General features: G+C 40.8%; 1 protein-coding gene across 2 annotated transcripts in view; it reads right to left on the reverse strand.

Moving 5' to 3' along the window:
- LOC105470931 (F-box and leucine rich repeat protein 2) overlaps window positions 1–15,506 on the reverse strand; it is a 127,624-nt gene that overhangs the window by 30,429 nt on the left and 81,689 nt on the right. For both annotated transcript variants that reach the window (XR_980881.2, XM_011723274.2), the window contains exons 3-7: window positions 15,048–15,102; window positions 14,712–14,786; window positions 9,215–9,309; window positions 424–492; window positions 229–324 (exon numbers count right to left, since the gene is read on the reverse strand). Coding sequence is in view for 1 of the 2 variants with exons in the window: in XM_011723274.2 (XP_011721576.1) it covers window positions 229–324; window positions 424–492; window positions 9,215–9,309; window positions 14,712–14,786; window positions 15,048–15,102 (390 nt within the window). In the remaining variant the exon portion in view is untranslated. The remainder of the gene's footprint in view (window positions 1–228; window positions 325–423; window positions 493–9,214; window positions 9,310–14,711; window positions 14,787–15,047; window positions 15,103–15,506) is intronic.

Consider the following 15,506-nt stretch of genomic DNA (forward strand, 5'->3'; position numbering starts at 1 on the left):
AACTATGTGCAGTCTCTCCTGTAGAGAGTTAACGACCAACTCTGAGTTTAGTACATCACCAGAGAAATAACTCTGAGTTTCATCACCAGAAATTCAGAAGGGGAGACCCATGCCTGGGACCTCTTGGAGACACCTATTTCTTGCTGGATCCAATGTGACCATTAGGAAGGCTTCCAGAATGTTCATAGTTTTGGGTATTCTCTTGACACAAACAATGGGCACTCTTACCTGATCCCCTTCAAGGAGCTGTTTGTAACAGACACACAGGAGGTCAGATCCAGATGTTTCAGCTTGGAACAGAATCTGCTAAGGCTATAACACGTGCTGAAAAAGAGCAGACGCACTAAAGATATTTTCAACCATGTTTCTTTCCCTTCTCTCTCCCTGTGGCTATTTGGTCACCAATTAATCTTCATTATTTACCTGTCAGTGATTTTTGTGCATCCGTTGAGGTTTAAATGTTCAATGTTTCGGCAGTTCTGTGCAAAGGTCCTAAAATGAGAAAACATTTTAAAGCTCCCTGCAAGTTGCTGGACAGCCACTAGAGGGCATATGAAACCATTCACGCTTAGAACAGTGCTCCCTCAAACTTAATTAAAGCGTGTAAGACTCAGCTAGGGTTCTTGTCACAGTGCAGATTCTGATGACAGATCTAGAATGGAGCTTGACAATCTGCAGTTTAAAGAAACTCCCAGGTGATGCCAGTGCTGCTAGTCTAGGGACCACATTTTGAGAAGCAGAGTCCTAGACTACCTATCAATCAGTTCTCCTTTACACACAGCTTGGTGAGTCATCACCAAATCATGAGAATAGAGGCCTAGCTCCCTGCTCCCTCTGCTCTACAAAAAAATCAATTTGAAGCAAGGGGGCAAATCTTCTTGTACTGTGCCATGCTGTCACTTGCTTACCCTAGAGCCTTTCCAGAGAAACCATTTCTGGCGATTGATAGAAGACAGCAGTTAATCAGTATCAAGACCCACTCATTTTACTGGTGAGGACGTTCAGTCATGAAGAGAAACTTCCTCATTGATCTGTGGGTTGGTAGCAAGGCCAGAAGCAGCAAATTAAAACCCCCTATTCACCACTCACTGCTTAACATATTCAGCAAGGACTAGCTCAGGTCATCTCCATCATTCTGAAATACAGCTTTCAGATGTGCTCCTTCCAACCTGCCCTGGTACAGGTAGGGGGAACCAAGCTGGAGCCTGATGGACTGTCTGAGATGAAGAGATGGGGCTGAAAGTCTAGGAAGACCAAGGCAGCCGGAGTTATCTGGCAAGAGCACTAGAGCAGAGAGAACATCACAAAGAGAACTCCAGAGATCTGTGGAGGGTGCCCCTCAAGAATTAATTACAGGCCAGGCATGGTGGCTCATGCCTGTAATCCCAGCAATTTGGGAGACCAAAGCAGGAGGATCACTTGAGCCCAAGAGTTTGAGACCAGCCTAGGCAACATAGTGAGACTCTATCTCCAAAACAACAACAACAACAAAAAGAACTCAGTCCCACACTGACCAATGTACGCATGTGATGAAACTACCCAAAGCCCAAGGCCAGGGAATAAGAATCAACAAAAAGCATTAAAGGAAACAGTAGCCAGAGCTCACCAAGGGCAAGGAATAGTGCCCATTTCTACCAACCAAGGGTGAAAAATGCCACAATTCTTGGGGCATTGGATAGAGCATTGAGAATAGTCTTCCTTTAGGAGTGGTGCACAATTAGCCCTAAACACTGCTTTGGGCCGGGCACGGTGGCTCAAGCCTGTAATCCCAGCACTTTGGGAGGCCGAGACGGGCGGATCACGAGGTCAGGAGATCGAGACCATCCTGGCTAACACGGTGAAACCCCATCTCTACTAAAAATACAAAAAAAAAATAAGCTGGGCGAGGTGGCGGGCGCCTGTAGTCCCAGCTGCTCGGGAGGCTGAGGCAGGAGAATTGCGCGAACCCGGGAGGCGGAGCTTGCAGTGAGCGGAGATCTGGCCACTGCACTCCAGCCTAGGCGACAGAGCCAGACTCCGTCTCAAAAAAAACAAAAAAAAACAAAAAAAACAAACAAAAAAAAAAACACTGCTTTGGTACAACCTAACAAATCTTAAAAACAAGACCTAACAGGAACTATTCCCAATTAAGTCAACTGTATCCCAGAACAAAACTCGAGTATCTATAGGAATACAAAAATATCTGCACCCAACAAAGTAAAATTCACAATGTCTGGCACTGAACAAAAAATTATGTTTTCATAGAAGGAGGAAAATATATCCACAATAAAGAGAAGATGTAATCCACCAAAACCTACTCTAAACTGACACAAATAGCAGAAACAACAAAGGCATTAAAAGTTACAATGTTATTGCCTAGAATACATTTCTATGAAGCTAACAATTAAACATTATGTAGACACTTGGAAAAATAAAAGCGATCCAAGATGCAGTCGCTCACACCTGTAATCCCAGCACTTTGGGAAGCCAAGGCAAGCAGATCACTTGAGGTCAGAAGTTCAACATCAGCCTGGCCAACATAGTGAAACCCTGTCTCTATTAAAAAAAAAAAAAATACAAAACGTAGCTGGTGTGGTGGCACATGCCTATAGTTCCAGCTACTTGGGAGGCTGAAGCAGGAGAATCACTTGAACGCGAGAGGTGGAGGTTGCAGTGAGCCATAATCACACCACTGCACTCCAGCTTGGGCCACAGAGTGAGACTCCATCTCAACAACAACAACAACAACAACAAAAAAGATATGAAAACCACAATGGCTGATATAAAACTTTATTGGATCTTTATTGGATGAGATTAACAACAGATTAGATATGGCAGAAGAAAAGATTAGTGAACTTGAAGACATAGCAATAGCAACTATCAAAAATGAAACACAGAGCGGAATAAAACAGAAAAAGAACAGAGCATGAATGAACTGTGGGACAACTTCAAGCAACCTAATATACATGTGATTGGAATCACTAAATAAGAGGAGACAAGAGGAAGGAGGAAAAAATACTGAAGAAATAATTGCCAAAATTTCCCCAAACTTTATGAAAACAATAAACCTATGGACCCAAGGAACTCAAAGAACTACAAGTGCAAGAAACATGAAGAAAAACACACCAAGGCATATTATAACCAAATTGATCAAAACCAGTGACAGATTAGCCATTCGTGGTGGTGTGTGACTGTGGTCCCAGCCACTTGGGAGGCTGAGGTGGGAGGATCACTTGAGCTCAGGAAGTGGAGGTTACAGTGAGCCAAAGTGGCACCACCGCACTCCATCCTGGGTGACAGAGTGAGATTCCAGAGAGAGAGAGAGAGGAACCAGTGATAGAGAAAACCCTAAAAACAGCCAGAAAACAAAGCCATGTTATGTGACAGCAGTTTTATCACTGGTAATGAAAAGGCAAGAAAACAGAGGAGCACCACCCTTAAAATACAAAAAAAATAGTCACTATAGAATTCTATACTCAGCAAATTTTTGCTTTTTTTTTTGAGACGGAGTCTCGCTCTGTTGCCCAGGCTAGAGTACAGTGGTGCAATCTCACTGCAAGCTCTGCCTCCCAGGTTCACGCCATTCTCCTGCCTCAGCCTCCCAAGTAGCTGGGACTACAGGTGCCCATCACCAGGCCCAGCTAATTTTTTTTGTATTTTTAGTAGAGACAGGGTTTCACTGTGTTAGCCAGGATGGTCTCAATCTCCTGACCTCATGATCCACCCACCTCAGCCTCCCAAAGTGCCGGGATTACAGGCGTGAGCCACTGCACCCGGCCCAGCAAAAATATTTTTTTTTAAGTGAAGGAAAAAATAGATTTTTTTAGACATAGAAGAGCTGGAAGAATTAATCAGGCTTACAGTAAAAGAAATGTAAAAAAATTTCTTTATGCAGAAAGAAAATGATACCAGTTAAAAATATGTGTCTACAGAAAGGAAAGACTGGATGTAGCAACTACTTGGGTATATACAATTTTTAAATTTAAATCTCTTAAAAATAGGCAGGGCACTGTGGCTCATGCCTGTAAACCCAACACTTTGGGAGGCTGAGGCAGGCAGCTCACTTGAGGCCAGGAGTTTGAGACCAGCCTGGCCAACAGGGCAAAACCTTGTCTCTACTAAAAGTACAAAAATTAGCCAGGCAGAGTGGTACATGCCTGTAGTCTCAGCTACTTGGAAGGCTGAGGCACAAGAATCACTTGAACCTGGGAGGAGGAGGTTACACTGAGCCTAGACCATGACACTGTACTCCAGCCTGGGTGACAGAGTGAGACTGTCTAAAATAGTAATAATAATAATAATAATAATAACAATAAATCTCTTAAAAATAGTTGACTGTTAAACAAAGGTACTAAATCTATGAAGTGTATATAAGTAGAATTAAAATGTATGACAACAATAGCATAAAGACGAAGTGAGGAGAAATGAAAGTTTTACATAATACAATATGAAGGTAGACTGTACTAAATTAAACATGTAGTCAATAAACTCTAAAGCAATGACTAAACATATGAAGAGTTATAGAAACGAAGCGAAAAAAGAATATAAAATGAAGTCATTAAAAAACACTTAATCTCGGCCAGGCATGGTAGCTCACGCCTGTACAATCCCAGCACTTTGGGAGGCTGAGGCGGGCAGATCATTTGAGGTCAGGAGTTCGAGATCAGCCTGGGCAACATGGTGAAAACCTGTCTCTACTAAAAATACACAATTTATCCAGGCAAGGTGGCCCATGCTTGTAACCCCAGCTACTTGGGAGGTTGAGGCACGAGAATCGCTTGAATGCAGGAGGCAGAGGCTGCAGTGAGTCGAGATTGTGCCACTGCACTCCAGCCAGGGCAACAGCGCAAGACCCTGTCTCAAAAAAAAAAAAAAAAAAAAAAATCTAAAAGAAGAAAGAAAGAGGAAAGGGGAAAAAAGAATGTATAGGACAAATAGAAAACAAACAGCAAGAGGGTGGATTTAAACCTAACCATAATCATCATATTAAATGCAAATAGTCTAACCCAAATTAAAAAGCAAAGACTGTCATATTGGATAAAAAGCAACACACAGCTGGGCATGGTGGCTCACGCCTGTAATCCCAGCACTTTGGGAGGCTGAGGCGGGCAGATCATGAGGTCAGGAGATCAAGACCATCCTGGCTAACATGGTGAAACCCCGTCTCTACTAAAAATATAAAAAATCAGCTGGGCATGATGGCGCATGCCTGGAGTCCCAGCTACTTGGGAGGCTGAGGCAGGAGAATGGCAGGAACTCAGGAGGCAGAGGTTGCAGTGAGCTGCACTCCACTGCACTCCAGCCTGGGTGACAGAGCAAGACTCCGTCTAAAAAAAAAAAGCTACACCCAACTATAAAAAATCAACTTTAAATATCGATACAAATAGATTAAAGTAAAATGATAGAAAAACAGATATAATGCCAACACTAGTCAAAAGAAAGCTGGAGTGACTATATGAGACAAAGTAGATTTTATAGTAAAGAAAATTATCAGGGATAAAAGAAGGACATATCAATGAAAAAGACATAGCAATTCTAAATGTTTATATACATAATAACAGAGCTTCAAAATACACGAAGCAAGAGCTGACAGGACTGTGAGGAGAAATAGACAAATAAAAAATTATAGGCAGATATTTCAATACTTCTCTCTTATTAGTTGATAAATTAGTAGTGGAAAATTAGTAAGAATAGAGAAGATCTGCTCAATACTATCAACCAACCTGTCCTACTGGCATTTATAGCAAACTTCATCTAACAGCAGAATATACATTCTCTTCAAGTGCACATGGGACACTTGCCAGGAGTGGCCATATGACTGGCCACAAAACAAGTCTCAATAAATTTAAAAGGATTCAGGGTATAACTATGTTCTGTGATCACGACTGAATTGAATTAGAAATCAGTAATGTGCTCTTCTGGAAAATGTCCAAATATTTAGAAACTAAATAATATTGTTCTAAACAACCCACGGGTCATGAAAGAAATCAAAAGGGGAATTAGAATGCATTTTGCATGAAGATGAAAACATAGCATATAAGAATTTGTGGCATGAATTTTCCCCAAAATACTGACTTAGTTTATGTCATTATGTCATTAAACTCCCATACTAGAAAAAAAAGTCTCAAATCAATGACTTCAGCTTCCGTCTTAAGAAACTAGAGAAAAAACAAAAACAAAAACAAATGAAGCCCAAAGTAAGCAAAAGGAACGAAATAATAAAGATCAGAGTGGAAATAAATGAAGCAGAAAACAGAAAAACAATGAAAAATGGGTGAAAACAAAAGCTGGTTCTTTGAGAATATCAATAAAATTGATAGACCTCTTAATAGACTGACAAGGACCAAAAAAAAAAAAAAAAAAAGACAATTACCAATTTCAGAAACGAGAGAGGGTATATCACTGCAGATTTTACAGATATTAAAGTAAGAGGATATAAACAATGTTAATAAGTCCAAGAACTTAGGTGAAATGGACAAATTCTTTGAAAGACACAGACTACCACAACTCATTTATGGAGAAATAATCTGAAGAATTCTATACATATTAAAGAAATTGAGGCTAGGTGAGGTGGCTCACGCCTGTAATCACAACACTTTAGGAGGCTGAGGCAGGCAGATCACCAGAGGTCAGGAGTTCAAGACCATGGTGAAACCCCTGTCTCTACTAAAAATATAAAAATTAGCCAGGCATAGTGGTGGGTGCCTGTAATCCCAGCTACTTGGGAGGCTGAGGCAGGAGAATTTCTTGAGTTTGCAGTGAGCCAAGACTGTGCCACTGCACTCCAGCCTGGGCAACAAGAGTGAAACTCCATCTAAAAAAAAAAAAAAGAAATCAAATTTGTGATTAAAAACGTTCCCCCCAAAAAACATGCAGGAGCAGATGGCCTCAATAGTGAATTCTACAAAACATTTTTTAAAAATATAAATTGTACATAAACACTCCCAGAATTTTTAAAAATTGTTTTTATTTTTATTTATTTACTTTTGAGACCGAGTCTCGTTCTGTCGCCTAGGCTGGAGTGCTGTGGTACGATCTTGGCTCACTGCAAGTGCCACCTCCCGGGTTCACGCCATTCTTCTGCCTCAGCCTCCCAAGTAGTTGGGACTACAGGTGCCTGCCACCACGCCAAGCTAATTTTTTGTATTTTTAGTAGAGATGGGGTTTCACCACGTTAGCCAGGATGGTCTTGATCTCCTGACCTCGTGATCCGCCTGTTCAGCCTCCCAAAGTGCTGAGATTACAGGCGTGAGACACCACGCCTGGCCAAATTGTTTTTATTTTTTAGAGATAGGGTCTCTGTCACCCAGCTTGGAGTATGGTCGTGTGATCATAGCTCACTGCAGCCTTGAACTTCTGGGCTCAAGCGATCTTCCCACTTTAGCCTCCCAAATAGCTAGAACTACAGGTATGCACCACCACACTCAGCTACTTAATTTTTTTTAAGAGATGGGGCCTTGCTGTGTTGCCAGGCTGGTCTCAAAATCCTGGGCTCAAGTGATTCTCCCACCTTGGCCTCCCAAAGCACTGGGATTATAGATGTCAGCCACTGAACACATCCCCAGAAATGTGAATAGGAGGAAATACTTCCCAATTCACTACATGAAGCCAGTATTACCTTGATACCTAAACCAGACAAAAGCATTATAAGAAAATAAAATCATAAGGCAATATTCCTCATGAGCCCAAATGCAAAATTTTTTAACAAAATTGTAGCAAATAGGATCCAATAATATATAAAATAAATAATACATGGCAATTCAAGTGGGCTTTATCTGAGTGATAGAAAGTTGTTTAAACATGTTTAAAGGTGTCAATCTAATTCATGATTTAAAGAATTTTCTTGATTTAAAGAAAATCATTTTGTTCCATAACAGTTACTAAGTGAGCGTTTTTACACTTAAAAGATGTTGTGAATCAATTTTTTTTTAGCAATGGTATAGCAGATGTTTGAATTGTAAATTCTACTGTCTGCATTCACTGTGTGTTGCACATTCTTACTGGAAGTCTGTGATTGCTGTACATTGTGGTAATATTTAGGTCTGCAAGAACACAAAGTGTATTCCAAGGTTATGGGGGGTACACCCTAATTTAGCCAACCTCATAAGCAATACTAGAGGCCATGAAGATAAAGACATGAAGGTTTTAATCATCTCTGTCTCCAGAAATCCTCAAGGCACAAATGTGTTTTTTGTTTTTGTGTGTTTGTGTGGGGTTTTTTTTGGTAGAGGAGTCTCATTTTGCTGCCCAAACTGGTCTCAAACTCCTGGCTTCAAGGGATCGTCCCACCTCAGCCTCCCAAAGTGCTGGGATTACAGGCCTGAGCCACTGTGCCTGGCCAGCACACATCCTTAACATTGATAACATTCCCAATTGCCCAGGTGCAGTGGCTCACAACTGTAATCCCAGCACTTTGGGAGTCCAAGATGGCTGAGGTCAGGAGTTCAAGACCAGCATGGCCAATATGGTGAAATCTTGTCTCTACTAAAAACACAAAAATTGGCTGGGCGTGGTGGTGCATGCCTGTAATCCCAGCTACTCAGGAGGCTGAGGCAGGAGAATCGCTTGAACCTGGGAGGCAGAGGTTGCAGTGAGCTGAGATCGCACTGTTGCACTCCAGCCTGAGCGACAGAGCGAGACTCGGTCTCAAAACAAAAACAAAAATAAAAACAACCCCCCACCAAAACCCCAATAAATAATGGTTATCCAGTAAGAGATGGGCAAATATTTGGTTGGATAGGATATATTGCTAACAATAATAAAATTAATGTAAAAATCATATCCCATCATTATGAGTAAGCAAAATTCTAGCTTATGCCAAGGAAAGTTTTGAAATATTTTATCAATTAGTAAAATTTATAAAGGTAGCTAATATGAGAGGAAAACTAGGAAGATGCAGAAGTGAAGAAGGAAATAGAAAAGAGGTAGGCACTTCATACATGCTATTTCTTGTTATGCCTATGACAGTCCTGTGGGAGCTATAACTGCCCTGACTTTGCAGGAGAACTGATACTCAGGCGAAATAATTTGTCCCAAGGTCACATCCCTAACAACAGTACAGCTCGGTTTCCAACCCAGGTTAGATATTCCAAAGTCCTGGTCCTCTCATTACTCTATGCAAATTACCACAAAAAGAATTTTAACAGAAGAAGAACATATAATAGGCTTGGTTTATTTTTGCTGATGAAAATGCTACAAGCTGCCATGACAGAGTGAGCCACTGGATTTGACTTACTTCAAGGAGGAGTCCCCAACACCAATGCAGCCTCGCAGGCTGAGCTTCCTCAGGAATCCACCGCATCGCTTCGAGATATTTTCCACCACTCGACCCTTTAATCAAGAAAGTTCGGGGGGAAAAATACTGTTTTTTCATGCTGCTTATCTAACAGCAAAATAACCTGAAATCTAGGAACAGAATATATTTTTCCAAGTGTAACAGAAAATATTTTGGAACATTCCTCTAACACCTCAGTTCTATCCTTAATGCATGAAGGGGCTGCAAGCGCTGAAAAATGTTCTCAATTAAAGCATTAAGTATTCTAAAACCAACCAACAAACAAAAACACACACAAACACAAAAACCAAAACCTGTACACTGCCTTTTGAAAGCCTTAGCCCTGGGGTTAGGCCCTCCCTACCCAAGGGTCACAGCTATTCCGCCAATCAAAAGGCTTTTTGAGGTTAGTTGTGGGAATACCAGCCACTGAGCAGAGATCTAAGACAATGCGGCTTTACAAAGAAAATCCTACTTGAGCTAAACATTACCACTTTAAAAGTATAACAATATATTGCAAAAGCTCCCCCTCATCCTCCTTAGCTGTCCCCTACTTAAACACATTTGCTTTGAAACAAGAACTTTCGCTGCGTACTGGCAGAGATATTAGAGGAAGCAAAAAGAAAATGAACAATGAACAATGATTAAGCACTTCCACTTTTTAAAAAACGTTTTCTACTTCAAATCACTTTTTTTCTTTAGAGATGGGGTTGCTGTTTGGGGGTCTCACTCTGGTGCCCAGATTGGAGTGTAGTGGTGTGGTCATAGCTCATTGTAGCCTCAGACTCCTGGGCTCAAGTGGTCCTCCTGCCTCAGCCTACTGAGTAGCTAGGACTACAGGCACAGGCCATGGCACCTGGTTTACTTCTACTTTTTGAGGAACAATTTCTTGTACCTATTATGGCTCATTTAATAGATTTAATAGTCAAAAAACTTCATGAACACTCCCAAAACGGAGGTAAGGAAGAGTATGTGTAGAATACAGAAGATCCCTTAGGGCATCCTGTAGTAGTACCATGCCCTATGATTTATGCCAGTAGCAAACTACAACAACCCAATCCAAGCACGACGATTAATGACCAGACCCTTCAGGAATAAAGGTCTGAGTCATTCCACCAGGTAAAGAACCATGACCAGCTGAGGTGCTTGCTGAAGGCAAAGGAATACAGAAATTTATTGTGGAAGAAGGTAGTTATAAATACTAACTACAACCTCCACCTCCACAAGGGAGGAAAAGTTCAAAGGGACAATTTGATTTGTTTTGAATACTATTATCCTCATTTTATAAAACAGCAATCTTGGCACTGAACTGTGAGCATCACGAATTCACCAAGATACATCAAAACCACAGGGGGCGGGCGCAGTGGCTCAAACCTGTAATCCCTGTACTTTGGGAGGCTGAGTCAGGATTTTGAGACCAGGCTGGCCAACATGGTGAAACCCCATTTCTACTAAAGATACAAAAATCAGCCAAGCGGCCAGGCATGGTGGCTCACACCTGTAATCCCAGCACTTTGGGAGGCCGAGGTGGGCGGATCACGAGGTCAGGAGATCGAGACCATCCTGGCTAACACGGTAAAACCCTGTCTTACTAAAAATACAAAAAATTAGCTGGGCGTGGTGGCAGGCACCTGTAGTGCCAGCTACCTGGGAGGCTGAGGCAGGAGAATGGCGTGAACCCGGGAGGCAGAGCTTGCAGTGAGCTGAGATCACGCCACTGCACTCCAGCCTGGGCGACAGAGCGAGACTGTTTCAAAAAAAAAAAAAAAAAAATCAGCCAAGCATAGTGGGGCACACCTGTAGTCCCAGCTACTTGGGAGGCTGAGGTAGGAGAATCGCTTGAGCCTGGGAGACGCAGGTTGCAGTGAGCCAAGATCATCCCACTGCAGTCCAGCCTGGGTGACAGAGCAAGACTCTGTCTCATAAAAACAAACAAAAAACCCCACAGGATACATATTGTTACCTAGCTAACATCTTAATTACGTTGAAAATCCAATCTTTGATACTGTTAGCATCTATTTATACTTTCTTGAGACTACCTGCATTAATAATTATTAATTTTTTTTTTTTTTTTTTTTTTTTTTGAGACGGAGTCTCACTCTGTCGCCCAGGCTGGAGTGCAGTGGCGCGATCTCGGCTCACTGCAAGCTCCGCCTCCCGGGTTCACGCCATTCTCCTGCCTCAGCCTCCCGAGTAGCTGGGACTACAGGCGCCCACAACCGCGCCCGGCTAATTTTTTGTATTTTTAGTAGAGACGGGGTTTCACCGTGGTCTCGATCTCCTGACCTTGTGATCCCCCCGCCTCAGCCTCCCAAAGTGCTGGGATTACAGGCGTGAGCCACCGCGCCCGGCAATTATTAATATTTTTTGAAGCAAAATTCCAGACAATTGTAAAATAAATCTTTCTCACAGAGGGAAAAAGATTATGACTTAGAAATCAAAGATATGTATTTAAGTACCTAATAAACAGAAACAAACAAAAAAAACCAGCTCTACACCAATGTCTACAAACGGAGCACCTAATATACTGTTCCCATTTCAAGTTAGTAACATTTATATAAACTTTCTAGTCCTCCTTTTTTGGGGCAAAGTTCTTGTACTGGAATACAAAACTACATACACAATATTCTGTTCCACTCTTTCCAACTAAGAGGGGGAAAAATGCAAATCCATTTCAGTGCAATATTCAAGCCAATGATTCTGTGTCTTATCTACCAGACAATATGTTGTAGGCATGCATTTTAGAATGAAGGGCTTTAAAGAAAAATAAGCCCTAAAATGGGCTAAAGACCCTTGGAGTTACCACTTTCAGATTCACACACTACTTAGTTATTTTTCATTTTTGGCCTAGCACAATCTTCAGTAACCATGAAGACACTGACAACAAAATGTACAAGTTTTAAAGGCACAGAAAATGCCAACCCAAACTTCAGGTAAACCACACGTATTCACAAAAGAGAAGATGAAGGAAAGGTACCGTGTGCACTTGTCACCTAGATGCTTTACTCTGCCTTTTCTTCATGTGCCAGTCATGCAACCCACCGTTCAAGATACCTACAGTCTCCTCTTAGTAGGTGAGTGACCTTGGGTAAGTTACTCAACCTTTTCTGTGCCTCAGTTTAATATGGTGCTTATGACAGTGTCAGACACACAGCAAATATTATTAGTGTGTTGATCCTGATCCTTGACAACTTCTCTTTTCTCTCACATTTCCTTCCCAAAGTGCATATTTTTAAGACTATCCATAAAATGCTTCCTAGGGCAAGCATCCTCCAAAGGGTCTTGTTTAAGGACTATGAAAGACCCCAAGACTTGGTTCATAATCTAGGCTGGACCAAGGGGGCTAGCCCAAAAGGGAAGCTAAGTGTTATGACTAGATTGCAACCCTGGTGTCAGCTATTTTAGGTTTTCACATGCAATTATTTATATAACTGGTGAACCATAAATTGGCTTCCCCTTTGGTGCATGGACTTTTAAGTATTTCTGGGACGTGTTTACATGGCAGTTAGCTGAAAGTCAGCAGTCAGCTAAAATCTTGTAATCAAATAATGCACAAGGTAGTGATATTTAGTTGAAATAGTAGTACTTTTTAATATCAGAATAATTTTTTTTTTTTTTTTTTTTTGAGACCGGGCCTCACTCTGTCACCCAGGCTAGAGTGCAATGGCACAATCAGAGCTCACTGCAACCTCTGCCTCCTGGGCTCAGGTGATCCTCCCACCTCAGCCTCCTGAGTAGCGGAGACTACAGGCATGTGCCATTGTGCCTGGCTAATTTTTGCTTTTTCATTTTTTTGTAGAGACGCGGTTTTGCTATGTTGCCCAGGCTGGTCTTGAACTCCTGGGCTCCAGTGATCTGCCCCCTACGGCCTCCCACAGTGTTGGGGTTTCAGGTGTGAGCCACCGCACCCAGCCTGACTTTAAAAGTTCTTCATGTGCTTTCCAAAAAAGTTGTATGGTTGGAAAAGTCATCAAATTTGAGGAGACATGAAGAACCACAAAAAGAGAGAAAGTATTTTGCTCAGTTTTTTCAAAATAATAACTCTCCTTTGTGGTCAGTAGAAATGACTACAATTTTTAGAAATTAAATGTCCTCCACATCGTCACTAAGTAAACACAGTGAACAAATATTGAGATATGATCAGTTTGAAGGGGAATTATATTCACTGGCATGGAATGTTGGCATGTTTAGGTGGAGCACTGTTGTAATCACTGCTGCTAACTCTCAAAAGCGTACTAAAAAACACCTAATTCAGAAACTACAGTGTTAAGCCAGGAACTAGAGCTTATCGTTCCAGGATGGGCGTGAATCCTCTTCCAAGAGCAGAGCACCACAATATGACAGAAATAAGGGGTTCCCCCTTTATTTAATAAAGGGAAATCTTCTGCTCTGCCCCACTTACTGTAAGTATTGTGCTCCACTGGTATAAGATGAGAAGCAGAGACTCTCAAGCAGTAAGTAACCTAGAGAAGGAGGTGAAGAGTCTCCACAACTGACCTAGACCATTAGTTTGTCTAGGTCAAACCAGGTTAAGCAGCTAGCAGGAAATTGCTTAGCTCAGTCCTACTGTTAAACACATGCATTTCCTTATCCAAAAAAAAAAAAAAAAACAATAAATACATCTTGGTAAAAACACATGGCAAACATACTGTGTGAGTAACTAAATTAAAATGCATTTCCACTACTGTAAGTTTGCTAAACTGGAAATACATTAGGTTTTACATTAGGTAGAAAATAAACTTCAGAATCTCAAGACCCTCAAACCAGCGCTTCAGACAAATCCTAAGTACAATGCTCTTTATTATTCCCTGCCTTAACTTCCTTTTTGGTTAGAAATTTCGTATTGAATATCAAAGTTGTTCTAAATAAACTGTGCTCATTTCATCAGGTTTACCATGCTTAAATGGAGATATTTACATATTTACAGATAAATATATCAGAATCTTGGAATTGTATAAGACTTAACTATTACTTTACTTCTTTATTTTATAGATAATAAAACAGAAGTACTGAGAGATTACACGACTTAAGTGGCTGAGCTGGGGTGACACTTTAGATCTCCAGCCTCACTCTTGGGCCTGTGCTTCTGCCATTTCTCCATTTTTGATGATGAATTAGAATTCTCAGTGGATTTTTTAGGTCAATAAGTGTTTGTTAAGTCTCCTAAGGTTAAAGCATTGAACCAGGTGATAATGATGCAGGTGTGTGGCTTTAAAAAGCTGAGTAGTAAAACTCAGACTATAAACTAAAGGAGAGAAAACCAATCTGTTACTGATACAATTTAAAATGCAAGCAGGATTTTGTTTTATGTATGCAAATCCCTTCCAGTTTTTCTTCTTTCTGTTCTACCTTGGCACTTTAGTATTAGATCTAAATGCAGTAAAATAAAAAGGCAGGAAAGAGGGAACAGTTACTCATCTTTTTAAAAAGTTTTCTGTCTAAACCAAAGCTAACTTACCTCTACATCTGTTTGAAAGTTAAAAAGATCTATTCTTTGCCAGTTGCTTCCATCCAGGGCTAAGATGTTCCAAGCCTGGAAGGTGGGAGGTAAAGGAAGAGGGATTGGGGGTGAAAGAAACACATTTATTGAGACTCTTAAAGAAAGTCTTGATTAACCTTTATTTCCAAACCTCTACTTTTAATGTATATTAAGTCAATCATCAAATGCAAAATTATACCATTGTGTTATATTAAGTATAAAAGACAATAAAATTTTAATTTTCAGTAATTTGAACTAAAACTCATTCTAATAAAACTTGATATTTATTGATTAAAAATCTGGTGAATACTCTACCTTGGAAATCTGTGCACATCGGCACAAAGTTACTATATCCAAGAAGGAAAATATTCTACAGAGAGAGGAAAAAAACACAAAAACGAGATGGTGTTAACATTTCAGGATAATTATAAGTTGAAAGAAAAAATCTAATCCGCCACCTGGATACATAAGTTTTTTCAAGATTCCTCAATGTGCAATATACAAGTGCACTATAACTTTATATCACTACAGTGAAATACTAAATGCTTGCATGTTCAGAAGCTGTTTTGGACACACAATACAAATTACCTTAGAACTCGTTAAGCTTATATTTCCCTTGTTCTAAGAAATGGACACAGGAAAGACCCTAATTTGTTCTATTTGAAGACCACCGCTCTAGCATAAGCCCTCTTTTGGTGGTAGATGCGCTGAACAGGCTCAGATGCCTGAGCCTCAAACAACATTGTCAAAAAAAAGCTTGATGACAAAGCCCAT

This window comes from Macaca nemestrina, chromosome 2 (assembly GCF_043159975.1).
Source record: "Macaca nemestrina isolate mMacNem1 chromosome 2, mMacNem.hap1, whole genome shotgun sequence".
NCBI lineage: Eukaryota > Metazoa > Chordata > Mammalia > Primates > Cercopithecidae > Macaca > Macaca nemestrina.